Below are 26,498 nucleotides of genomic sequence, written 5' to 3'. Positions count from 1 at the left end.
ATAAATTGAAGCTCACTTCTAGAAAAATTGCACCATCCTGGCTGTCTTGAGATTAAGGAGAGAATAATCGAGCTTTGTCTCACATTTCTCTCATAGAACACTAACTATGCAAAAATAAACAATTAAAAGTTGATTGATGACAATTATTGCATTGCAATTATTCGATATTTTAATATTTAACGCATTCTATTTGACTTCAACCTGTTCCAATTATTTTCCCAATCGCTAACTAGAGCCTTACAATCCAAAATGTCCCTTTCATGCCACCTCTCCCCTACACAGCATCAATCAACGCAGCCAAACTAGGTATTACTTAGTTAAATGTTTTAACATTTATATATATATTATTGTTCCATCTTTGGCTATGTTTAGTATGATTCTTTTATTGTTATATATAATTTATGTTAGCTGTATGATAACTAATAGCTAATGCAACAGGTCAGACTTATAAAAACTGACAAATGTTTTCTCGTATCGAAAGTTATTGCTGCATATACATATATATTTTATATAGAAACATTTTTGGTAAATTTAATGTTACACTTAATAATCAAAACAAGTGTATTAGTTGAATTAGTTGAATATACTCTGGAAAAATATTGAAAATTCCACACTATCCACAAATCATGCTAATAATAATTGAACATGGAAAGGTAATTAAAAGCTTTTTTATAAATGTAGTATATATTGAATATGCAGTACATAATATACAGAAAATTAGTTTTCTTCGTCGTCGTCGGAGGCGCCATTTTGTTGAGGCTCATCATCTGCGCCTGCGTCACCCATACCTACAAAAATTATAACATGAATTTTGAAGAATTTCAAGACACTAAGACCATGTTTCCAATTTATTCCCATGACAGTATTTTAAACAAATTGGCTTAACTACATAATTTAGTAAACAAAAAATACTCAATAATATACCAATGTCATTGAATTCAATATAATATATTCAAGAGACAAGATACATTTAAACTTATATTAGACACACTATAAATATCCCATAGAAAAATCTTGGTCGACTTTACCTTGATCCTCATCCTCTTCAGCAGAATCACCAGCCACTTCAGCATTCTCAGCTTCAGCTCTCTCCATTTGTCTCGCCAATTCAGCTTCATCAGTTGCCGTAACCACTTTAGGCTGATAAATAATTATATATTTATTAAATTAATAAATGATTTGATTTAATTTGATTATACTGTCATTAATTAACCAAGAATTTTGAAATTTACTGATAGTAATTAGTTCAGATTATGGATTGTATTAAAAAAATTCTAGAACTTAAGGCCTGATTATCCTTTTTCAAAAGGATTAGTAACATCATTCTAGACATAATATACGTGATTTGTACTGTTTGTTTGTCTGAAGTTTTCTATGATACACCTGTCTGTCTAGTCCGTTTTAATGGTTAAATACTTTTCAACAAGTGGATTAAACACCACTCTTTGTGTGTTGTGTTTATAAGGAAACTAGTCGTCAAGTAGTAAGTGCTAACTTCTAGAAAATGATTTAATTTTTGATTTCAAAAAAAAATAATAGCCACCATTTTAAGTATTAATAAATGAATGATTAGGCTTCTAATAATATAGTAAAATATTATTAATGATGAATATGCAATGACTTATTAATTATTATGATTATTACTACTAGTCTAGACGTATAGATATACACACCGCCATCTGTATGTTGAAGACACCACCTGATGCTGTGATGGTCTCATTAATTTTGTCGATCGCATCTTGTAATGCTTTAAGTCCATCTGTTTTTTCTGGTGTTGAAGTAGTCATAACTGTAAAAAAATATTTTTTAGTGTATGTACCAAACAATTACTCAAAACAACATTATGCTTGAGTTTTATTAGATGGTTTTTCTAAAGGCTGTCAATTCTATTTCTAAATAAGGAATAGTATCAAACAGGGGGTATGTATAGTTTGACACATAAAACTTACCATACAACGGTGGGGCAATGAGATTTATCTTAATTGGCAATTCTAATGTGGATAATGAAAGACCCGCTTTCAATGCAGCCTTAACTGCATCAATACCCTCATAGCCATAACATGCACACTCAATGTCAGCCCTTATCTTGACTGCCTGTGAGGTCAATTTCCTCTTAATGTTGGCTAATAGCACTTCCTTTGTTTTTTCATCAAGACCACATTCATTTAGGACTGAAGGATCCCTGTAGTTAAATATCAAAAAGAAAATTAAAACAAATGCAGATTTTTAATGGTTGTTCTGCTTTGTCTATCATTGGAGTACTTGATATATTTTACAAAAGGAAATAATCTTTAAGACATGTTTTAAACCAATAGCAAAAATATTTTTAGAATTGATTTTATTAGGTATATAATGTAACTTGCAAACAAAAGATTTTTTAATCTAATTTTAGATATTTTAAATAAGAAAATAAAATAATTTTATGATAAAATACAAATATTTTTTAGAAACTTGTTTTTATGTTATAAGTCATAGAGTTAGTTAGTTATAAAGTTATAGCTGCCATGTAATGTTTTTTAGGGGAAGGTGATCAGGTTTTTAAAGTCAATGTACTTTTATAGCTAGGCCGAATATTTGGCCTATAAGTTTGACAACAATTGATTGTAAATAGCTTGACTTATTATGACTGATGTTCTTATTATATGACTTGATGAAAACTAATGTATCATTTGCATGCCTATTTTTGTGTGGCTGATTGTGTGGATTTTTATAATTTATTGTTATAAATGTACCACAGTCATGCAAATAAATGATTTATTACAATGATTATTTGATTGAAAATGATTTATTGAAACAAAACATACTTACACAGCAGCTTGCTTAAAGAAATCATAGGCAGATGCTTTTTTTTTATATTTCTCTTCAAACAGCCAAGCAGTCTTCTTGTAGAGTTCTTCCAATTGCTCTGAGTTTTCATAGTGCAAAAGTTCTGCTACATGCCTTAGGATTGAGTTTACCGCTTTTGCCTTTGCATACCGCTCTGTACATTTGTCTATATCTTCACCAGAAACACGCCGTTTGGATAAATCAATATAACCTGTAATAAATACAAACTTATAAAATTCATTATAAAAATAAACTACTACATAACTTAGTCTACTTAACTGTAAATAGTATAATAATGAAAAATTAAAATTTTTTTGGTGTAACTTTTGTTGGAGAATTTGAGTTTGAAAAATTAATAAGAATTACCTTTTTCTTTATCTACTCTTATGACCACAACGGGTTCAGTTTTGCCGACACGAATTAGTTTGTTGATAGAACGAATACGACGCCTCGACAACTCTGAAAGCAAGATCATGCCCTCAATGTTGTTGTATTCGAGCAGATGCACATATGCGCCCATCTCAGCGATAGAACGCACATTCACCATAACTACATCTTCAACTTCTGGATATTTTTCTTGATAAAATCTACACGTAAGGGGCATCTGAAATTTCGTAAATATTATAACCTCTGAATCATCAATTTTATCTGCAACTGTAGATAATACATTAGATAATAGTCAAGTTCTTAACAAACCTTGAATTGTTGTTAGGTTTTATGTGTTATTTTGTAAGAAATTCAAGTTTAGAAAATATGATGAAACCTTGTTGTTCACGTTGATGATCGGTTTCATATAAGGTGAAGCATCAAATATGAAGTTTACATGGAAGTGACAGTCGACACTTGACAGAGCAGAGAGCTACTGCCTAGGCCTACTAGTACAGAGTATGTTTAGCTGACCATTTGACTTTAAATTACAGATTACTACAAATGTTGTACAAATGGGTTTCAAGTTAATGTTGCGGCATTTACATTCAGCCGTAGTGAGCAGGGAAGTGGGCAGGACGAGTGTGTAAATGCGATACTTCGTTTAAACTCTGCTTCTGTCGATTTTTGGATATATAAATAGTATAGAAGATCACGTACAACTGACCTATTGAGCGTCTAAGTGCGGAAACAGAGTCCACATATATACATACATAGTATAGAAGAATAATTCCTATTTTGCTATACAGTTTTACATTTTTTTATTGATTTTTGGTATATATAAATGTATATAAATCTTCAATTAGTTCAAACGCACTAGAAGTTGAAAGCGTACATTTCAAACTATTTTTGCTGACTTTATACTGGTATAATAATACCTGAATCTTTTTTGAAACAATGTTAGAGGGCAAGTATAACAAGACATTGACCTAGGAGGTTCTGGAGAGCGGGTCAAATTGTTTCATTAATTGATATCCATTCGGCTAATTGGCTTCCTTAGAAACGCAAGTTTAATTGTGATGCAAAAGTAATTTTCCGAAGATAAGTATGACGTAATTTTTCTACGTGCAGAAATTGAAACACAGACATAATTTTAATTAATGTTGGAATTTTAACGTGCTACTATTATATGTTTTTAAATGTATATAGTTTTCTCTAAATAGTTTGCAGTATGCCCAGAGCGTTTTTTTACAAGCTGAGATGGCAGCGCTTTTGTTTTTTTGGTGGCGGTATTGCCTGCTACTACTCCTTACTTCTGTCCCATTGTTGGGGCTTCAAAGAACTGAAGGCTTTTCTCCAAGCATGGAATTACTATGCTGTGCACTAGGCTAGGTCTTAAATTAAACGGGCAAAAAATTTTTATTCTCGTTCATCTGCAATCGGCTATCAGCCGTAATCAGATTTTCTGAGTTTAATTTGGATTGGGTGCGATTATATTGAAAGGCACCGTATATGTTATAGAAACTGGATTTGATCTAGGTCTAGTACTTGCCATCGCTTTAGACGAGTTACATCATCTCCTGGAGTTAACAGATTCTTGGCCACTTCATTTGTATTTTTATTTAACCATTTCCTGATCCTACTATCTGAATCTGTTGACTTCTTGTTTTTGTGGATTACTTCTTATACGGTTGGCATTTCCAGATAATCCTGTATTTCTGTGTGCACTTGAAATAGTTCTGAGTGCAATGTTTTGAAATCTTTAGAGGATTTCGATGTTGGAATTGCTTGCAAAGCCTCAGAGTTCTATTTCACATGTCCAGATTGTATGATGGCCTTGTAATCACGCAATTTGTTGCTCAGGGACAGTCTAGATTGCTGGCCTAGAAGCCAAGATAGCTCTATGAATTTCAAGGTGGCTTCTGTTTTTTTGGCTTTTATATGATTAGCCCAGGTCAGTTTTCTGTCCAGATGTAGTCCGAAATATTTTACGTTTGTTATTGCTTGGTGACGGTTTGTCTTTCATACGAACAGGTGGACAGTTGCCCTTTCGCAGAGTAAATGTTAATTGGGATTACTTAGTAGTGCTAGTCATGATTCTACACCTTTGGCCAGGAATAAACTTAAATAAAAAAATTATGTATAACCGTTTTTTGGAAGATCGTACGTCCAATGACTTTATTAGCGACAAGATACGAAAGCCTTACCTGCTGCGACTTAAGTTTATTTAAGTCGAACCAGTAGATCCGAAGTTATACAAGTTGAAAACTTAAGTCTAAAAGACGGCGCTCTGATCATGCCACATGCTTAATGCGTGCATGTCAGCTCATGTGACATGCTTGTGTAAGATAAATGGCATGATCGTTCTTATATAATATGTAACATATTTTGATATTAGGTATACATTTCTCTCCTGGGCCCCACATTCAATCAGTCCTGACCTGTTTGCGGTTATTGTCGTACGAATTAATTGATATATATGTGTCGCATCGTTTAACGAAAGAAATCACAACTAGCTTTATTAGCTATTCAGACGGTACGCGATGTTTGGCTCGTAGTGTTCTGTGTTTAAATTTAAAATGGGACTTCGGTAAGTCTGATTTTTTGATTTGCAAAAAGGTCGTATTGCAAAAAGGTTCTATTGGAATTATTTTAGTAATGTGCTGCATAATTGAATTCGTTACTGTGACAGTCAATTGTTTATTTTATGGTGCGAGACATTGTAATTAGTACTTACCATAATGAGCGATTATATATTATATTGAATATAAAAAGTTGTAGAACTGTAGATCAAATTAATCAATCTTTAATTTCCCCCTTTACTGCGGGGTAACACAAATTGTTTGAATTGATTTTTATTTCTTAACGTAATTTATTTATGTCATAAATCGAGCAAAAAGTTTGCCAGGACAACTAGCATTCTTAAATTATATATATTTTTCAGTAACAAATCGTAGTTTCTTGCTCAGTGTCTTGCTAAATTAAATTAATGTATACGAATTCATAAATTTAATTATATCTGATAGATATAATTAAACAACTACATAAATAAAAAAGATAGTGCTTTAGGGATAATATGCAAAATTATAAACCCTCTTACTATCTACGTCTTAGAAATATAGAGCTGGGTCCTAAAGTTAACATAGTTTAGTTTCTTTCCTATGGGTATGCAAAAAAGCCACACTGAAACGAGTACAATTTAAGCATATAGATAGAGGGCTCTTTCTTATACAAAATATATAGTTGCGATGACTTAAGGCATCACGGCTCTATATCTTCTGTAGATTGTAATGTTTATGCGGTAGGTTGATTTGCGGCATATAACGAAATAGGTCTCCTATAAAAAATTGTCAAATGCAAACAAATTGCTTCCATTGAGTGTTGAAGGTTGTCAGTTCAATTAGCCATTAACCTGATCGAGATTTGATAGAAAAGTGGGGCATCATCATTGATGTTGCCTAGATTTGTTCGTTTACTATTGCTGTCAATTCTGATGTATTCTGATAGTGTCAATTCCAATCTACGTATTTGATAGGTTTAACAGATAATTTAACAACCGATTCTTCATGGTTTCACACTGGTTACCGTGATTTTCCAAACAGAAAGATTTTGATTGTTTTATCTGTAAAAAAAGTAGTACATAAGAACATTGTTTCTCCCTTAATACATACTGTATACTACATACGTTATTGGATACTTTCTTATTATAGTTATCCGTTTTAGAAAATAAGATGAGATTTTATTTACTATTTATTCTTAAGATAGGCTATAACGTAATTTTAAATGGCTTTAAGAGATATATTAATAAAAAATATTTAAATAAATTTATAGAGACACTAAATGTAGTGAGGATATTTCTTACCGTGTCACTAAACATTTACTTTGTTAGGTTAGGAGGATTAGGACACGCAAATATTGTAAAAAGTCACTGTTTAATCTCAAAAGTCAACAGCGTGTTGATTGAAGATTAGTTTAGATGGATTAGTTCCGTTACCCAATCGAATATATCAAATAAATCAGTGGCACTACAACTTAAAAGGTTTGGGCTTCAGATTTCTGTACGTTTGTCATGGTCAATCTAATAGGCAAGTATGTGATCAGCCAGAAGGCTGCCAGAAAAACGCCGTCCACTTTTTGCTCTAAGGCATGCAACCTACAGCCTTAATGATGAGAGTCGCACGCTGAAGCCATTACACCAACGCTGCTCATATCTTTTTTATAGATTTATTAAGTCCTAGTTGAGCTAAAAAAATACAGTTTTATAAATAAGTAAGCATAAAGACATATTTAAGATATTTTTTTCAAATATGTAATAATACAATGTATATATCTTAATGAATGCTATTTTATTATCAAACTAAACTAGGCCAGTCTAGATCTCATGATCCAAGTGGGTGAAGCTGATCCGAAATCCACAATTAATTATTATAATAAAACTCTACTTTGAGCGCTTTATTATTATTATTGAAGATTTAACGCAGCTATAATAACATTGCCAATTGGTGGACTTTAGAAATGGCCAGACATTTCTTAGTTAAACTTCGATTTTTGGACAGGAACGATAACAACAGTAGCTTACGTCACATTTTAACTTAGGAGCCTTCAAGAAAAAAGTGGAACTTTTAGGCGGCAACGGCGATTAACATCAGGTCAGTTTCGTAACCGTTCGGAAAAGGTTATTTGTGCATTTGTATAATTTATGGGTGACTATTTATTTCCATGCTTTTACTTGGCGCATCAATGGCCTATAATTTCCCTAAACTTATATCTAAATATGCGCAAAGTTACAGTATTAATTTGAAGTTATGAGGGGAACTCTATTTATTATACTTCTTTATATCTTCAAACATTGTGTAAAACAACCTAAACTAAGCATGGATATGTGTCATTGTCTGTAATCTGGAATCGTTTTAAGTGGTCTTTAGCGAAGGAATGCCCGGTGTGATTTGGAATGTAATAGGGTATTGTTTTGTGAAAGTGTTGATATTATGTAGAAGGTTTTTAGTATGTTAAGCAGTGGGCTCATCGTTAAATCGTTCTTCGCACAGTCTATATGTTTTTTGTTTTGCTCTTTGTTTTAGAGGAATGCCCTAAATTTCAAAATCTCAGACACACACACCTACAGAAAAACAGAAAATCCAAAGACCCATACTCCCTCCTAAACAACAACCCTAAGACAAAAATAATAAACGAATTGAAAGACTTTAACAACGATGCACCTTAAATAAGAAATTGTAAATATTTAATTCTCTATTTGTATTTTTATCTTTATTTTTGTTATCCTCATTCTATTCTCAATATGTAAAGCAGCAATGCTATTAGTTTTAATTTTTTTTTTAAGAAGGCAACTGATGCACAGTTACCTTGCATACCTTTCTGTCAAACGTTATAATTAAGTTAAATGTAACTAGTTTTTAAGACGCAGACACTGTGAAGTGGTTGAGGGAAAGAACTGTATCAAATAGCACAACCGACCCTCAACCACCAAACCTACAATTAATGTATAATTTATAAACTTCTTTAAATAAATGAACGGTACTACACTTAATCTTAAGATAGCTTAGCTTCCTCGGCCCCGGGGCGTAAGTCGCCGGGGAGGTAGGCACACTAACAATTAAAAAAAAAAACCTAAACTAAGCGATTAAAAAGAGTGGCTTCTCTTCCGTTCGACGCCCTTAAAGAACTGGCAGTCAATGTAAAATTAGAAGCACTTAATGTATATTTCTTTTTTGATGTTTATAAGTGACCATTATGTTACCTACATGAATAAATGTTTTCATTTGTTTTCAGATTGGCATTTCTTTTCATCGTCATAATACATTTTACAAGCTGTTTGGAGAACACCACAGACAGTGAGTTCTGTTTATTTCTATTCATTCGTTTTTAATCAAAGAGAAAGTGGATTTGAAAGCCTAAATTTTTAAAAAAATTATTGTATTAAGAATTTTATAAGAAAAACACAAACTCTATCGACTTTACACACAATTCACACTTCCAAGATAACAAAACAAAAAATGTATCACTACAAAATGATGGAATTGACTATAATGATATGATACCTAATGTATGTAACTTATACGTAAAGAGAAATTTTCAAGCCCTTATGCTTGGCAGAATATGCGAACTTCAGATTGTACCACCACAACGACTCTTCCAAGTAAGTATAACATTGTTATTCCAGCCAGCACTACATCACCATTAAATACTCTACTCTGTTCTGGAAGACTACCCGGGGACGTAGATTTCCAGACAGTAGACCTGATAGCAGTGTACCGCTTGGATCGACCTGATACCACGGGAATTACCTTGGTACAGGGTTCACAGAATTTACAAAGAGCGTACAGGATTGGAGATGGGGCAAGCCTGACATTACCCGTGAGGTAAGATTGTCTCTATTTTTTATTACATATGTAACTTCACAGCTTTGGTTGTGGCTTCAGGGTGCGTCTCTCATCTCTGCGGTCGTAAGTTCGATCCCCGGCAGTACACAATTGGACTTTGTACTTGCAACAGGCTTGTCTTAGCCCCAAAAAATCGACAGCGTGTGTCATGAACAGGCTGATCATCTACTAGCCTATTGATTGACAAGATCATGATCTTGTTTCATGAAACAGATACCGATATTTGAGGCCCAGACCTAAAAATATGATAGCGGATGAGGGAGCGTTCAAGTATTACGTAACGCAATTTGGGGGGGCGGGGGGGTCTCGTAAAACGTTACGATGCGTTACACGGGCGGGAGGGGGTCCTTCTTACAACACGTTACGTAACATTATTTCTTTTTTATATAAAAAAGGGGTGCATGGTGGAGTCCTCCCCGCGGGAGGAACATCCACCACAACGGCATAAGCCGTTTTTGCGATTACGGCCGGCACACGCCGATGAACTAGTTGAGGAAGTGCCGGTGTCAAGATGTCCACCCAGACATAATAATGGGTACTACGGGAGGGTCCACAAGCCCTCACTTGCTCCGATGGTAAGTGACTGACCCTATTGGTGTTGGACTCGTGGGGGCAGAGGTTTAGACCGCCGGGTGTTAAAACGGGTGCGCAAACCGCCTTTTTCAAGGCGTCAAGGGTCGTGGCAGAGCGGCACAAACTTATTCCTTCTGTATACGCCGGCGTCAACGTAGAACCTAACAATTTCGGTAGGGAAGAAGCTGTTGGGTACAGCGGGCCGACACACATATCCATAAGGAGCGGGAAACACTCATCCTCCACAGCGAACACCCACGCTTATGATTTCGAATCACTTTTATCAATACCTTCATTCAAATCCTTAATGATGACAGAATCGAACACCGTGAAGCCAGTAATCATCATCTTTGTAGATGGTGGGCCGGACGAAAACCCGCGTTATCGCAAAGTCAAGAACTTTGCGATTGAACACTTTAAAAAATACAACCTGGACGCCCTGTTTATAGCGACTAATGCTCCTGGGCGGAGCGCATATAACCGAGTTGAGCGTCGCATGGCTCCCCTCAGCAAACGACTGGCAGGCGTCATTTTGCCTCATGAACATTTTGGTTCTCATCTCGACGACAAAGGAATGACTACGGATGATGATTTGGAAAAACGCAATTTTCAGCACGCTGGGGAAACACTTGCAGAAGTGTGGAGAGAAATGAAAATTGATAATTATGACGTTTCGGTGGAGTATAGACAGCCCGAAGATAGCATGCAGGATGCAGCAGAACCAAATCTGGCGTGGTATAGCGTTCACGTCCGTGAATCGCAATATTTCTTACAGGTTATAAAATGCGCAGATGAATCCTGCTGTTCACCACCGAGAAGTGCATTGAAATCTGTGTTTACGGATACTTTCATGCCGCCACCTTGCCCAATACTTCAAACCCCAAGCAAGCTCGTAGTACCCAGTTTGTTAGACAAAGGAAAATCCAAGTTTTCGCCACTTCTTGTAAGGTTGTCCGTTAATCTGTCACCTCCTCTAGAAGGGTTTAAGCAGATGCCTTACGATTTCTTTTGTCCATCTGTACAATCCGACCTAAAGAAAAAAGTATGTCCAACCTCCACAGGTTGATAGAGTGATTAGATCCCACGATCTATTTCACATCTCACAGGAGTGTTCAAATGCACTGTCGTTACGTGCATGGCAAGACTGTCCAAGACCATTGTGAAACTAGAGTACGGCCACAGCGCCTTGCTGCCAGAAGGGCAAATGAGCTTCTCTGCATTGTGCGTCGTTATGAAACATCGTCTGAGGATGCTGAATGGCTCGACGAAGACGAAGTTGATGCAAGTGGCTTAACAATTCCAGAACCGTCTTCGTCTGCACTCCAGGTACCAGTGATGAAAGAATCTGAGTGGCTAGCAAACCCGTGGACAGAGGAGCAGTAATTTCAATCGAATTGTTTTTATAGACCTACTTAGATACTTGGTTAATAGTTGATTATTTTTTAATTTTGTTAAGAATACGATTTTATTTCGAGTAAAATGTTTAATTTCAGTTGGGTTTCTGTTTATAATTGCATTGCCAAAGGTTAAAATAAATATGTTATTTTATTTGAAGAATTTATTAGTAAAAAAGCTAAAATACTTAGGAGAATGAAGGAGAAAAACAATTGTGTTTTGTAAAGCCAAAAATTTATAAAAAAATAAACAAAATACGCAGGTGTTGCGAATTAAAAATCTCTTGTTTTATTATAAGGCAATTAAAACTATACGAAGGATAAAAACTATAACAACTTTTTGCGACTTCAGGGTAAAAATGATGACTTGAGTGTTACGTAACCTTTAGAGAGGGGGGTGGGGGGGTACAGAAAAACGTTACGGAGCGTTACAGTGGGGGGAGGGGGGGTCAAAAATCTTCAAAAATTGCGTTACGTAATACTTGAACGCTCCCTGACTAAAAATATCAATTTGTAATTAAATTATTTTCAATAAAGGCAAACAGAAAAGCCCTGTTAAAATAACAAAAATTATTCTTATTGATATTTACAGGAAAGTTTTTCCCAACGGTTTACCAGAGCAGTTCAGCATCACAGCTACGTTTAACCCTCGGAACCAACGCAGACCTTGGAGCCTCATACGAGTGCGATCACAGAATCTTCTCTTCTCCCTGACACTGCTACCTCATGTACGAAAAATGGCCGTTTTCGTTCAGAAAACAAGGGTTATCTTTTCTTGTCCAGAAGTAAGTTTTTTTATATATTTCAAATACATACTTAAACGTGTGCATCTTGAGTGGTTATTAACTAGTTGTTATTAAGTTTATTGAACAAAAAGTATTTTCGTTTATTTTCGTTTATCTTCGTTTATTTTCGTTTATCTTCGTTTATTTTCGTGTATTTTCGTTTATCTTCGTTTATTTTCGTTTATCTTCGTTTTTTTTCGTTTATCTTCGTTTATCTTCGTTTATATTCGTTTATCTTCGTTTATTTTCGTGTATTTTCGTTTATCTTCGTTTATCTTCGTTTATTTTCGTGTATTTTCGTTTATCTTCGTTTATTTTCGTGTATTTTCGTGTATTCCTCGTATTACAATTTAAACATTTTGTCGTATTATTTCATGTCACATGCACAAAGTACTTTTAAACACGGACCGCGAACGTATATCTGCACGTGAACGTTTGGCCCTCAACATGTCAAAGGTTTACAAGATGTGATTGTTAGTGAATGTAAAAGTTTTGTATCGTTAGTGAAAATGTTGTTTTTAAGAAAGTCGTTAAAGATGATAGATGAAGGATAAAAATCGTTGGGCGAAGAAAGTGTGTTTTATGGGTTGTTTATATTATGTAGGTTTGTGTTGTGTTTGATGTGGTATGTGTTTATTTGAAACAAGTCTGCATTTTGTCATTGTTGTCTTACCACAAAACAATTTTTGACTAATTATGCAATTTAGAAGTATAGCAGCGAAAAAGTTTCAAATAGAATATTTTAAGAATGTAGCCCTTATTTTAAGCATTGTAGATGATGAAACGAGACATAAACACACAATTATTTGTATTTTTTTACGTAATAGATACTACAAAGTAAAAGTAGCTAACAATTGAATTAACATCCATTTTTTTTTCAGTTATTTCGTGTTGGATGGCACAAAGTACATGTTACCATCACTAATGATACTGTATACGCCGCAGTGGATTGCATCGAGGTACATTTTCATTTAAAAATTGATTAATATTTTTTAATGTCATTATTCGATGTGTCATGTCAAACGTATATATTATAAGGGGAGTAACGTATATATATATATATAATAAATTCGTCATGTATGGGTATTATTATGAAATTCTTTATTATTATATTTACGAAGGTTCTACTTCTCTCTGTTTCTACTGGTAATATATACGCATAATTAAGTCCATCCTCTAATCATACGAGAGGATTCAATCAAATCAAGGGTCGTAGACTTTATTTATGATTTTACTTTAAATTAAAATAAAACTGCGGTATAAAAGTTATTAACAATTTTTAGAATAAGATATCAGTTAAATGTTTAGCTTATTTACATGACATTTCAAGAGAGATTACAGCAGTCGTTTTGAAAAAAAAATTAATTTCTAGTAATTATGAGAGACACGTCGATCACCAATTTCAGTTAGAACCAGAGGATATCCAATCACACAGTTTCAATAATGCCACAACGGTGACGATAGTATCAAACGACGATGGAACCCCAGCTCCGATAGACCTGCAGTGGCTGTCTCTGAGTTGCAACCAGTTTAATCTTACTGAGGAAAGCTGTGAGGAGATTGTAAGTTTATGTTCGGCTTTCTCTTTCTATCAAATTGCGTTTCCGATGAAAGACTTTAGTTGAAATGTCGCAATTGAACAGTTTTTATTCCAACTACATCACCTAATACATAAAAATATATCTAATAACTAACCATTATATTAATTAGTAATTTCTAATTATCACATTTTGGATTCTGGCTTCAATAGCCTGTGTCTGTCTCGTGTCGTTGGCTATGGCTTACGAATTGCTTTAATCTGTGATGGAAAGCAGTTTAAATGATAAACTATAAATGATTTTAACTTAAGGAGTAAACTACAACATAAAATGTTTTTTTTTAGGAAATAGCCGAGCCGCTGATAGAGTCACCTATGGTAAGTAATAATAATTTTTTTTTTGTATCTGTTCATTCATCATTTCTAAAAGGCACACTTCTGTGCCTGGCACATTTTACTAAGCGTGTCGGTTTCATCATCGTACGAGGGAATGTTATATGCGCAGTTTGACCAAGGCCATTGGTGAAAACTGGGGTCCGAACCTACGACCTCAGGCATGAAAGTCGTACGCTGAAGCGCTGAAATTAGTGATAATATAAGCTAAAATACTAATTCTGTGTCTAACTGTCAATAAAAACAAAAATAGCGTTACTGCTAGTTGCCAGTCGGAGTTTTTTTAGAAATATTGTCAAATCCAATAAATATCTAGCATTAATTACGGATTCACTTTGTTAGGAGTCAAGTGACAAGTTGTAAGCCCTGTTTCATAATGACTGTGGCAGCTGACTGTGACGTCACTGGGGGCTTAGTCAAGAGGCCTTAACTGTAGTGTATGTTGAAAATCGAAAACTAAATTTGTATGATGGTCGACAAATTACCTATTATATTATGCCTGCAATAAATAGAAACGTAATATAAATAAATATATAATATAGACCTTTGTATTATAAGTAATATTGTTGTTTCATAAGAACAATTTTTTAACCTTAATAATAATGTTAACGTTTACATTTCAGACCGGCGCGCAGTCTTCACCAAATGTGAATCCATTTTTTGCTCCAGTGTGTAATGCTTCGTGTCCACCAGTAAGTGTAACTTTTCGTAAGTGTTACGAGCCTTAGAGTTTTTATATAACTAACTAGCAGACTCGGCCAAGCGTTGCTGTGGCTAAGGTTTTTGTTATATTACATAGTAGTAAATTAATCAAGGGAAACCGTAGGAGAACTTATGTGAAACGTTGGTACCACGACACGGACCTAAACTAAACTACCTTTAACTCAGCGCCATCTGTTAGAATGGTATCAAATAATAAACAAATGTTAATGTTATCGTAATTTTAGTAAGGATGCCTATTTTTTTTGAAAATGAAATATAACCTATGTCACTCAGGAATGATGTAGCTTTCCAACAGTGAAAGAATTTTTCAAATCTGCCAAGTAGTTTCGGAGCCTATTCAATTCATACAAACAAACAAAAAATCAAACCTTTCCTCTTTATAATATTAGTATAGATGTTCTATTGCGATATTTAGCACTAATACTTTAATCTTGACTTTAATGGAGATATTACTGAAATTATAAATAAACGGTAATTAAAATCAGATTTTTATATATACTCGACGTTATCCAGTCAAAATAAAAGAATAATCTTTTCGTAAATCACAACCGTTTTTCGAATTCACTTGAAAACACAAAAATTTCATACTAATCTGTCCAGTCGTTTCGGAGGAGTTAATTACACACGTTCAAAAGATTTTTATTATATACAGAATATATGTCTTAGATAGCACATTCCAATTTTAAACATTGCATATTTCAAAATTAATTAATAATATTACCTGTTTTCTGATAAACGAAATATGTTAAATGATGCGCATTTACCAAGAAGAATTTATGGTCAATTCATCATCATGGGCATGCTCGTAGCGATACGCAGACAATTCCTTTAATATAAGAATGTCTAGAATGCGAGAGGAATCTCTTATTGTCAAATTTACTTTGTTTATAATGTACATTATCCAATTTCAATTATTAACTTTTATTCCAATCAGCAACGTAAATTTTGTACAACTTTCAGGGCCCCCAGGGCCCCCAAGGCCAGAAAGGTGATCAAGGAGTCCCAGGCTACACGGGTCTTCCGGTAAGTAAAACTTTCTGCCACACTATAATCTTATAAAGAATTGGCCAGCTTGCAAAAAAATGTACTATTACGTTTTCATTTATTTTTGTTTATAGGGTGTTCGAGGCTTACAGGGGCTACCTGGGGCTCTTGGGCCCCCAGGTCCTAAAGGAGACAGGGGTGATCGAGGACCACCCGGAAATAGCACTAATGTATGTTTTGAAGTATTATTTCTTAGTAATTTCGTCGATATTTTGTGTTAATTATTGTATTTGTATCAAAGAAATGGAGAAAAGCCGTACAGAGACATATTTGAAAGAGCTGTACCAGATTCCCGTGAAGAGTTTCCAATCAAGCTATATTGTTAGTTATGGATAGATAGATTTAGGAATATAAGTTTAATTTTTTAATGTTTTTATCTATAATAGTTGGTGTGGGATTTTGGAATTCTATCGTATTAGTAATTACTGTTAAGATAGAAAAATGTAGTGAAATAAATAAATAAATAATAAATAAATCAATGGTACTGCAAGTTTCGATATTAGAAAAATATGTAACAAATCTAAGCAAATTTAATTCAAAATTTGATTAGATTTCTCGGGCTAATTAAAATAATTGTATTTAAAAACTGTTAAAAATTAATTAACACGTTGTTTTATTAAAGAAAATATTGAATTCTACGTTTTTTATTTAAAAGCCGTTAAACGATTAGACCGCAAGAATAAATGAAATTTCTCAAATAGGTAGCAATGTTGCCAGGGCCTCCAGGGGAACCTGGGCGAAGAGGAATCAAAGGAGATAGAGGAAATACGGGTCAGAAGGGTATGTAATAATAATAAAAATATTTCCATAATATAATTCAAATTATTCATACGAATGCTTGTTAAGAAGTTAACGATTTAAGTTGTGATTTTTTTCAATTCAAAAGGATATACATATGTATAAACATGTCTTATAACTTATATTTGTATGTTTTTATATAGATAATGTAAAGTGTATGTCTATAAATTATTCTTAGAATATATTTGGTATTTTCAGGCGAACCAGGAGAAGTGGGTCTAGTTGGTTTGGCTGGGGTGCCCGGATCTGATGGAAAGGATGTAAGTTTCTAATTCTGATACCGAAAAGATAGTTTGGTTATACTTAATAATAACCTGTTATTTTTACACAAAGGATATTCATGATAGTTACGTTACGTTGTGTAACGTTAAATACGCGTTACGTTATTCATATAGCTTACGTTAGTTTAACAATAATCTAATATCATCTTATATATGCTACTTTGTAGGGATTACCAGGGCCTCCTGGAGCAATGGGACCACGTGGTGACAGAGGATATCCAGGTCCTCCAGGGCCCGTTGCTCACGTAAATACTTCCATCGTACAAGGTAAGTATTTTGTGACAGTTTTGCAAATTTTCACCGATGTTAGAAGTAAGTAAAAAAGCATTGTATATTTAAGTCATTTGATCATTTCCAGGCAGTAAGGGTGAAAAAGGATCTCCTGGCAGGCCAGGACGTGATGGAGAAATGGGGCCTCGAGGGCTGTCCGGAATAGACGGACATGATGTATGTTTCTTATTGCTATTTGCTTTCCATGCACATTATTATCTTTAGGAAAGATTGTGTATTAGTGCACGTGCTATATAAATTTATATGAATTGAAAATTGATGTATCGTTTGCATTTAATATTTCATAATCAGGTCGATTTTAATCCTTTCTCAAAATTTAAATTTGGTGTACTCTCTTACCGTAGTTTGGCATCGCATCATTCCATTCCCTTCTTTCCGGAGAACGCGTTTTGGTCAAACCTCACTGATGTCCTAGATTGGATATATAGATAAACAATCTGGGTCTCTAGATATCTATAGCTGCTTCCGTTTAAAATTTCGATTAGATTTTAAAATTAATAGTTTTGATTATTTTTTGTATATCTCTACTCCTCTATTTCGTGCATGGTGCATGCACATTAACAAAAATATTTTATTTTTCTTGTATAAGTGTGCCGGTTCGAAAGCTTTCGTAAAAAAAACGTGTGTGTTCTTATGTACAATTTTTAGAAGCTGTATTCTATGTTTGTAGAAAAATCGACTCTACCAATGGAAAATAGATATTTTATACATAGCCAGATTTGCTATAACGGTTTATATGGTTAAATGAAGTTTTTTTCAATATCATAAAACAACTAAAATATTGTAGCTAGCTTCAGGGTGTCGGTTTTTTGAGACGGTGAGAGCGGGCATCATTTGAATTTACTCTCATCATTTTTCCCTATCGTGCCAAAAGTTATACTAACTTCAATAAATGAACAAATGTGTGTTATATCTTTGTGAAATATCAATTCCATCATAACTGCACGAACCATAATAACTTATGTCCATATCTTGTCAAGCACTATATCAAAATAAATATCCCCATCTTGGATAAAAGCTAGAAGCGCTACACAGGACGTCTTGGTTTTACTGAGAATGCGAACAAGAATAATAAACTAAAATGTATAATTTCAGGGAGTACCTGGAGCTCAAGGGCCTCCTGGTTTGCCTGGGAATCCAGGAGAACGAGGTTTTCCGGGATTACAGGGCCTTGCTGGAGAGAGAGGGCCCGAAGGCCCACAGGTTCGTCTTAATGACGTAAAGCTTGTTAGTCAATAGAATATGAAAATGTGTGTTTAAAGTTTATATGTATTGAATGTCATAAGTATCTGAATGGTATATGTAATGTAGCCCTACGTTCTCTACCACATAATAATAATAATAGTTTTTTTTCAATCTTCTTATATCTTATTTAATATAATGATACTTGCTTAAAGGCTATATTATTATTATTATCCCTAACACATAAACAGTGAATATATAAATAAATACGCTACTTCAATTATACTTAATTAATATATATATAAAATATGGTGCTAAGTTTTGCGTTAGAATGCTGGAATGTGTCGTCATTGATTCTTCTTTGCAGGGCCCTGAAGGTCGCCAGGGCGCCCCGGGTCCCCAAGGTCCTCCAGGCTTAACAACAACTTCTGGAGTCAGTATGCCTGGTCTACCTGGACCTCAGGGGGAAAGAGGAGAGGTAGGGTCGCGTAAAAAAACTGCTTAATCTTGAAATAAACTAGATTTTTTTCATAGTTACCACTTAAATTTAGCGATTCATTTTTTATACTGAGAATTGTAACACTGACAATATGTTTAACTTGGACCACTAGGTAATACGCACGATCCGGAATCAAGTATATCACAAAAGCATCGTGAAACTTATTGAATAATTTAAAAAATCTATTTTTAGAAAGGTGAAGGAGGCTTACCAGGAATACCAGGCAGGGACGGACTGGATGGTATACCAGGCTCTCCGGGACCGAGAGGTGCCCCAGGCCCTATTGCACCTAGAGATATTATTGTTGAGGTAATATATACATGTGTGTAAATACAATTAATAAATAAACCGAAAATACAATTAATCCAAAAACTCCTCAAATATAGTCTTTCCTCCAGTTTTGTTCCCTTTGGAGTTGAGACTCTTAGTTAGGGTTTCAAGTGCACAGCTAATTGAATATTTAAGTTGGTACCAGGTTGATTCCCAGAGCTGTTTCCTCGCTCAACGAATAAATATAGCAATACAGTGAGTAAATTCCAGCGTAAAAGCTACACTGCCCCAGGGACCAAACCACTTAATTTCTTTTTCTATTAATTAATTTTTAATTATTATTACTATTACTATGTCGGTAAAGATACGATTGGTTGTACATACTGTAGATTTGTGTGTTGGATATAAATACCATTATAGAATTCAATTTTTTTCAGCATCAATCACTCACAGAAGGGGACGTAAGAAATATTTGTGAAGATTTAATGAGAGGTAATCTAACGCCTAGTAAATAACTAGGCGTTACTGCTTAGTTGTTAGTTACTTCATGTATTTGATTAATTTTATCGTTTATAGAAAAACTGTTTGAATGCCATAAGAACATCACAAACATAAGAAATCACAAATGCAGCCAGACATCGTCGTAAATATAAGTCAACTTTCTTATAAAAACGGAAAATAAATTATAAATCTGCGGGAGTTGAGCTGAAGGACCTGTCGTAGACAGTTTTACAAATCTGATGACCTCATCTAACCCTTAGTTGCGTTTGATCCACAACTTTTTGACCACCTGTATACATTTTTCTATTTTCAGATCGCTTAAAAGAATTAGCAGATAGTTTAGTAATGATTCCTCCAGCAGTCAGTGTTGGGAGACGGGGGCCGATTGGAAGACCTGGGCCACCTGGGCCCCCAGGTAAGTTAAAAATTAAATTTCATGTTTTTAACTCTTTTCTCTTTATTCCCAGTCGACTTGCTGCCTCCGCACTACTCTATCTTCAGCTTGTCTCATAAGGGATGTTGAGACCCATAATTGTCTGTCAGACCGACGGATAGACCATCGACTTCCACTCTCCTGCAATCACTGCTTCTCAGCTTTTCCAGATTGTCGGGAATAATTGGTTCTGGTCTGGAAATATGATCAAAGTTTGTTAATAATCGTTGACAGTCAGTGTGGTGATTTTTATTTGTCTGAGAATGGAATTGTTGGTTCTTTTTGCAGTCCATGTTGCGAATCATTTTCCTCCACCTCATCTCGAATGTCTTTGTCGTTTTTCAGTTCATTACACGAATTTACCAGGACTCTGATCCTTATGTTTTTGACCGTAACGTTTAATTTCTCAGTTTACTCAACAATAGCAGATTGTAAATCACAGTTTTAAAGAAAACACTTTTTTAACGGATTAAAGTTATGTATTATTGTAAACTTATAATTATTTAAACATAATTTAAATTTAACCGACGTTTCGCGTGCTTTACAGTGTGCGTCGTCGGTTAAATTTAAATTATGTTTAAATAATTATAAGTTTACAATAATACATAACTTTAATCCGTTAAAAAAGTGTTTTCTTTAAATGTCTAAAAGTTATGTTAATAAAAGACAATACTATAATCACAGTTTTGTTTATTATTTAATAGTCATAAAATATTTGTAATTACAATATATTTTATGGGTAAAATCTACACAAGAACTACTTATAATTTTTAAATTCCTATTTTGTGTGAAGTGGACATAGCTAATAATATTTTATAGGAATACCAGGGGAAACAGGTGTCATGGGTCACAGAGGATATCCTGGTGAGACTGGAGAGCCGGGTAGACCGGGAGAACCAGGCTCTAGAGGGGAGAAAGGAGATAAAGGAGACAGAGGCCCTGAAGGAGTAGGGATTCTGGGGCCCGAGGGTCCTAGAGGATTACCAGGTGAGTTGATTTTGAAAGTTTTATTTGATTTAATAAATATAATTTATTTTAACGTCCCTATCTATTACAAAAATGTGTTTTTGTACAATTTGTTCAAAAAAACGAGGTATACTAAAAGATATATTTATTAGATTTCATTTTAAGAGATGGCTGATGGCTCTATCTGAACTACGATCGTACTTGAGAGAAAACTCTGAATGGAGGTTCAAATGTTTCGATTATTCGTCGAACGAATGAATCTCAACGTTCTCATAATCTCAACATGCTTTACCTAAATACGCTTTATAGTACGTTAAAAAATACTGTATTTTAATTTTAGGTCCAGTAGGTCCCGCTGGGCCTGAAGGAAGGCAAGGTGAACGAGGAAGCCCTGGGCGAGAAGGTTAGTGATACTTTGTTATTGTGTGATATTTAACTATAGAAGGGGTAATTTATTTGTTAAACGCTTACTAAATAAAAATCAATTTTAACAATATACAGCATACATATGCAAATAGAAATGGCACAGCCTGGGCCCAGATATCGTTATCAGTATACCCTGGAAAAAAAATACAAATTATGTGTGTCCTTATACATTTTCGTGTCATTGATGTCTCTGACCGATTTCGTCCAATTAATGAAAGCATAGGTCTTCCTTTGTTTTCGTCCTTTACAAATATGGATTATTATTATTTCAATTGTCAACATTGAAAGATAAACATATTTCTATTTTATATATAAATATTTAATAAGCCTTTTCTGTATGCTTACGAAAATAATTGTTGCAGCTTTTTCAGTAGTAGTTCTTTTGGAGTATATAAATCTAAAGCTTATAAATAGATCAAAACAAAAGATGTCGCATACAAATAAAAGATCTGGTATTTTGCAGGTGCCATTGGCCCCCGCGGTGTGCCAGGTCCTAGAGGAAGCTGTGATTGTCCCCTCGCATCGTACTACGCTTATCCACAGACTATAGGCAATGTTAAAGGACCATAGATAATTAATAAATTTATTAAGTTTTTTATCTGTTTTAATAAAACAATAATCCCCTTTAATTTTAATAAGGCAATTACATTTTCTCAAATCAATAAAGTAGTATATGTGTATATGTAGTAATGCTAGGGAAATAAGGAAAATACGCAGAATCCTTGACCTTGGTGATCAAACGCTATTTCAGACCCTAATAAATTTAGAATTGATCCTCTACGCACTAATAAGTACCTTTGTATTGTAGGGCTGTTACCTGAAATATTTTATGTACTGGCATTTATTGTCTTATATTTCTTTAAATCTTTCCCTCCCTAGATTTGTTCACTTAGGATAGTTTTAATGAGACCCATGCGAGTTTAAGGACTGTTTAGACATGTGTGTGTTATTTTGTACTTTCTCGCAGAGAGAAAATCCGTAAAAGGCATGTTCTAACAAATATTCGATGTCTGTGAACTGATAAAGCTGATCTTTATAGATTAATTATCAGAAATGTGATTAATTCATATCCAAAATGGGGCTTCGATTCTCTTGTCTAACACAGCTGTCATCACTTATCAATTATTGCTTTATTTAGCGACACAATAAAATAAATAATAACTATTATTAAACTTATTTTAATGATAATCTCATTGTTTGCTTATTTAATATAAAAGTAAAAACTTTGAATATAAAACTTAACCTTAAAAATATGCAATAAAAAAAACGAATAAGTGGTTGCCTGGAAGAGATCGCTCGAAAGCGATATGGCCATCCTTTTCATCTAATCGTTTCCATTGTATGTTTCAGCAACTAAGTTTTAATGAATAAAAAAAAATTATTCATTAAAATGTAAGATTTGGTGCAGGCGTGAGTACATAATGAGTGTGTGTGAGTGTAATGTGTATGAATGTGTGTCTCGGGATCATCTCCAACTCTGCGTTAGGTGTCTTCAACCATTCTCCTTTAACCATTTTTTTTTAAATGTGGGCTGCAGCCTATTCAATTTATTGTAAAAGTTTGTAGATTTTTATCATGATTAGACAAATTAAAATCTAATAGTATATATATATAACATACTTAGTACCAAAACCTCTGATATACCAACCCTAGCTTGAGAAATGTGGAAAGGTCAGTATGGAGTGGTTTCCAATGCAATAGCTTAGTAGAACCTTATTACTTTAGTAACTTGTTCGTTCGACTGCAGATCAATTATAGTTCAATTCTTGTGACTTAGAACTGAAATAAAATAAATTACATTTTTACAAAACACTTGAACGACAGCTATATTTTGGAAAAACGTTATCTGTTACTATGGGCTTTTAAAAATTTGAAATAGATTTGAGATAGGATGGAGTTTATGGATGAGAGATGCAGAACGTAAGCATTACGTCGCAAAAGAATGGGTCAACCTAACCGTTTACGGAAAGCAAAATTATGGTCGTATTTTCATAGATCGAATATAATTAATTTTAATATTAAACGAATGAAGTGTATAAAATGTAAATTTTCACTCAACAAATAATAATGGTAAAAACAGCAGTGATAGTAACAAAAGAATATATTTCTATGTTACAATAGCGATACGTTCGTTCACTAAAAGCTTTATTAACCCGAAAACTTAGCTAAAATATTAATAAACAGATCATTTCGTTCACAGTTACAGAAGTTTAGTCACAATAATCACCAAATGGCGATGATGAGAGGCGGAGGATAATGCCGACCACTATCAGCTCCTGCAAAATATTCCCCCTAAAACGAACTTTAAACTACTTGTTCGCTTGTAAGCCTCTTGTTAATGTGTGTCCATGGGCGGCGGTATATAAAAAAGTCCCTTAAATATGGAAAAAAATCATAAAGTATTTTAGATTTTTTTGATATTTCATTTGTTAATTGTTGCAGTAGTTGTATGACCTAATTACAGTTAAATTAAATATTTATATAAGTTAATATCACACTCATAAATTGTAAATTAACATTCTTGTTTCCAATAATGTCCAATAACAGTAAGTGTCAGTTAGATTTACTAACACTTAAATAAGTCAAGTTAGTTTTTTGTTATCTTAATTATAATCTCATGTTTTAAACAATTAAAGACAGCAGTTACGCAACTTCAAAGTGTTTTATTGAAAGATATCCAAACAACAACCACCACCATGGAGCCTGGAGATTTACTATACATTGTATTGTTATTATTTAAAGCACCCCCCAAAAACGTCCCCCTAAATCTACCTACTAAAAACACCCCCAGGACTAAATTTGAGGTAAAACCTAGGGGTCTATGGAGTTAAACTGCGATTGACGTAAATCGATATAACGAATATAACATTAGAAAAGACAAGGCTGGGTCCATATGTTAAAGACGTTTGTGGTGTGAGGTTAAAATGGAAGTTGTGTAGCGCTAATGTGTAATTTCTGTTAGTCACGCCGAGAAAGTTGTGTAGAACTTTGCGTATATATTAACTTATAAAAAACTTATTAATTACAACTTTTCCATACATTTTTGTTAGGATCAAATTAAGTTGTTTCCTTATTCGTGGTATAACATATATATTATAGATATTTAAATACTAATTATATATAGGGTTCAAGGCACATAAGAAAACTCAATTACAACAAAATACTTCCCGTAACGCAGTGAAAATATTAAAATAGGAAACAATTGAAAACAAAGGTTGACCACAATGAATGTTGTAATATGTGTAATGTGGTTTTTGTTTAGGGGCCAAATAAAGAAATTTTTTTATTTTTATTTATTTATAATTTAATACTAACAAAACAAATCAAACTAAATCAAGTAATGTATAGTAAAAGTAATACAAACAAAACATCAAAAGTAGGAAGTGTCCCTGAACTCTTCTTAAACGACTGAACCGATTTGAATGATATTTTTTGTATGCGTTTGGGTGGGACCCTAAATGGTTTAGAATCACAAATCAGCCGGGCAGATCGCGCAGATTTCGGAAATTTCATACTTTGTTTATTATCCTAATCACTCGAGATATCATAAAGGACAACGTCTGTCGCATTCCCTAGTACACTATAAAATATTTGGAGCCGAAATATGGAATATCTTTAAAATATAAAAGCTAATATGACAAAACTTACCACCCGAAAATTCAGATGAAAATACGCGGAAAATGGATACACGTTATAAATTATACCATTCGTGAACTTCTAAATCCCGTCAAAGTGAAAAGTGACTTCGAATCGAATGAAACCTTTCGCCTCGCGTCGTCTTGCCAATTTGTTCACAATTATTTGTGTTATACAAACTCGTGACATCATGTGCGTTCCAAACTTTACGCTTCTCAACTTTGTTATTTTTTATAATAACAAAGTTGAACATATAATACACATACAAAATGCATTTTGCATGCAAAAGCAAGCTCCTGTCGATTTAAAGTACATTAAACATCGCGTATGGAAAATACCTTAGAATCTTAGAGTTGAGAATCTCACTCTCATACGTGTTCTTGTTAGCTTCCATACACCTTCGAAACGGCTCGACCGATTCATATAAATGTTATTATCCTTATGATCATATCTATCTTTCAAGCCCCTAAGTTTTTTTTGTTTTTATTTTTTTAGCATACAGCATTCAAATATACATACAACCCTTAATTTTCACCCCTCTACGATTATCCCCTAATTTTTATTTGTTAATTAAACACATATGATATGAACTAATAGAACTTCATATAGAGAAAAATTCACAGAACAACCTAAAAATTTTTCATTCCGGAAAACCCAACAGTCTCTGGGTAACATAACAAAATATTCTATGTTGGTATGTACTTAGGCTAAGTAAAATCACATTAGATATTTAGTTCGCAGGGGCAGTTAGTAAGGTATAAAAACGAAAACAGCACGTCTATATCCAAAAATATGACATTTTACGCAAAACGCTGCTTCTATAAAGACAAGTGAAGTGTATGTTGATGTGAAAACTGAGAGGAAATGAAGCGATAATTTCCGCTTAATAAAATTCGTAAACAAAAATAATGTCAATATCTTTTTATTATCTACTCTTTCTATGATTTATCAAATATAAAGAATGAACACCGATTTAAATAACAATTGTAATTGATACGTTTGAATATATTAAATGTAATATTTTTCTTAGTAATCATAAGAATAAAAAATTGCCTATGCGTGTAAAAAATAAATAAATCAGTGGCGCTACTACCTCGCCTCAGAATTCTGAATCTGTTTCATGATCATTTTTAAATCTAATATGCAAGTAGGTGATCAGCCTCCAGTGCCTGA

The 26,498-nt window shown here is 33.8% G+C and overlaps 2 protein-coding genes across 3 annotated transcripts; one reads left to right on the top strand and one right to left on the bottom strand.

Annotated features, from left to right (window-relative positions):
• Nucleotides 1–648: 648 nt before the first annotated feature.
• LOC111000644 (eukaryotic translation initiation factor 2 subunit 1) lies at nucleotides 649–3,665 on the bottom strand. Its single transcript, XM_022270172.2, has 7 exons — nucleotides 3,523–3,665; nucleotides 3,193–3,430; nucleotides 2,809–3,037; nucleotides 1,950–2,182; nucleotides 1,674–1,789; nucleotides 1,029–1,140; nucleotides 649–788 (listed from the first exon to the last, which is right to left on the bottom strand). The coding sequence occupies exons 2-7, from the start codon at nucleotides 3,428–3,430 to the stop codon at nucleotides 718–720; spliced, it is 999 nt and encodes a 332-aa protein (XP_022125864.1). The 5' UTR covers nucleotides 3,523–3,665; the 3' UTR covers nucleotides 649–717.
• Nucleotides 3,666–5,679: 2,014 nt separating this feature from the next.
• LOC111000641 (collagen alpha-1(IX) chain) lies at nucleotides 5,680–22,284 on the top strand. 2 transcript variants are annotated; one of them, XM_045628405.1, is made up of 22 exons: nucleotides 5,680–5,782; nucleotides 8,983–9,044; nucleotides 9,374–9,572; nucleotides 12,153–12,345; nucleotides 13,227–13,304; nucleotides 13,752–13,907; nucleotides 14,228–14,260; nucleotides 14,899–14,967; nucleotides 15,968–16,021; nucleotides 16,117–16,212; nucleotides 16,744–16,822; nucleotides 17,039–17,100; nucleotides 17,289–17,388; nucleotides 17,480–17,568; nucleotides 18,508–18,615; nucleotides 18,962–19,072; nucleotides 19,286–19,402; nucleotides 19,801–19,855; nucleotides 20,178–20,279; nucleotides 21,117–21,284; nucleotides 21,604–21,666; nucleotides 22,153–22,284. In XM_045628405.1, the coding sequence occupies exons 1-22, from the start codon at nucleotides 5,772–5,774 to the stop codon at nucleotides 22,257–22,259; spliced, it is 2,112 nt and encodes a 703-aa protein (XP_045484361.1). In that variant the 5' UTR covers nucleotides 5,680–5,771; the 3' UTR covers nucleotides 22,260–22,284. The 2 variants fall into 2 exon arrangements, with proteins under 2 accessions (XP_045484361.1, XP_022125861.2); XM_022270169.2 differs by having other exon boundaries at nucleotides 15,959–16,021.
• Nucleotides 22,285–26,498: the final 4,214 nt, after the last annotated feature.

The sequence above is a fragment of the Pieris rapae genome, chromosome 5, assembly GCF_905147795.1.
Source record: "Pieris rapae chromosome 5, ilPieRapa1.1, whole genome shotgun sequence".
Classification (NCBI taxonomy): Eukaryota; Metazoa; Arthropoda; class Insecta; order Lepidoptera; family Pieridae; genus Pieris; species Pieris rapae.
Note: the sequence above shows the minus strand (reverse complement) of the source record. Positions and strands in the feature narration are given on the sequence as shown.

What these genes read in the sequence shown, in the direction of transcription:
- LOC111000641 (XM_022270169.2), top strand. An exon ending in TGGGCCACCTGGGCCCCCAG is followed by an intron (nt 20,280 to 21,116) that starts GTAAGTTAAAAA and finishes AATATTTTATAG; the next exon opens with GAATACCAGGGGAAACAGGT. An exon ending in AGGAAGCCCTGGGCGAGAAG is followed by an intron (nt 21,667 to 22,152) that starts GTTAGTGATACT and finishes GGTATTTTGCAG; the next exon opens with GTGCCATTGGCCCCCGCGGT.
- LOC111000644 (XM_022270172.2), bottom strand. Translation starts at nt 3,430, where the DNA reads ATGCCCCTTACGTGTAGATTTTATCAAGAAAAATATCCAGAAGTTGAA. An exon ending in TCTTCAACATACAGATGGCG is followed by an intron (nt 1,141 to 1,673) that starts GTGTGTATATCT and finishes ATTATTTATCAG; the next exon opens with CCTAAAGTGGTTACGGCAAC. An exon ending in TGAAGAGGATGAGGATCAAG is followed by an intron (nt 789 to 1,028) that starts GTAAAGTCGACC and finishes TAATTTTTGTAG; the next exon opens with GTATGGGTGACGCAGGCGCA.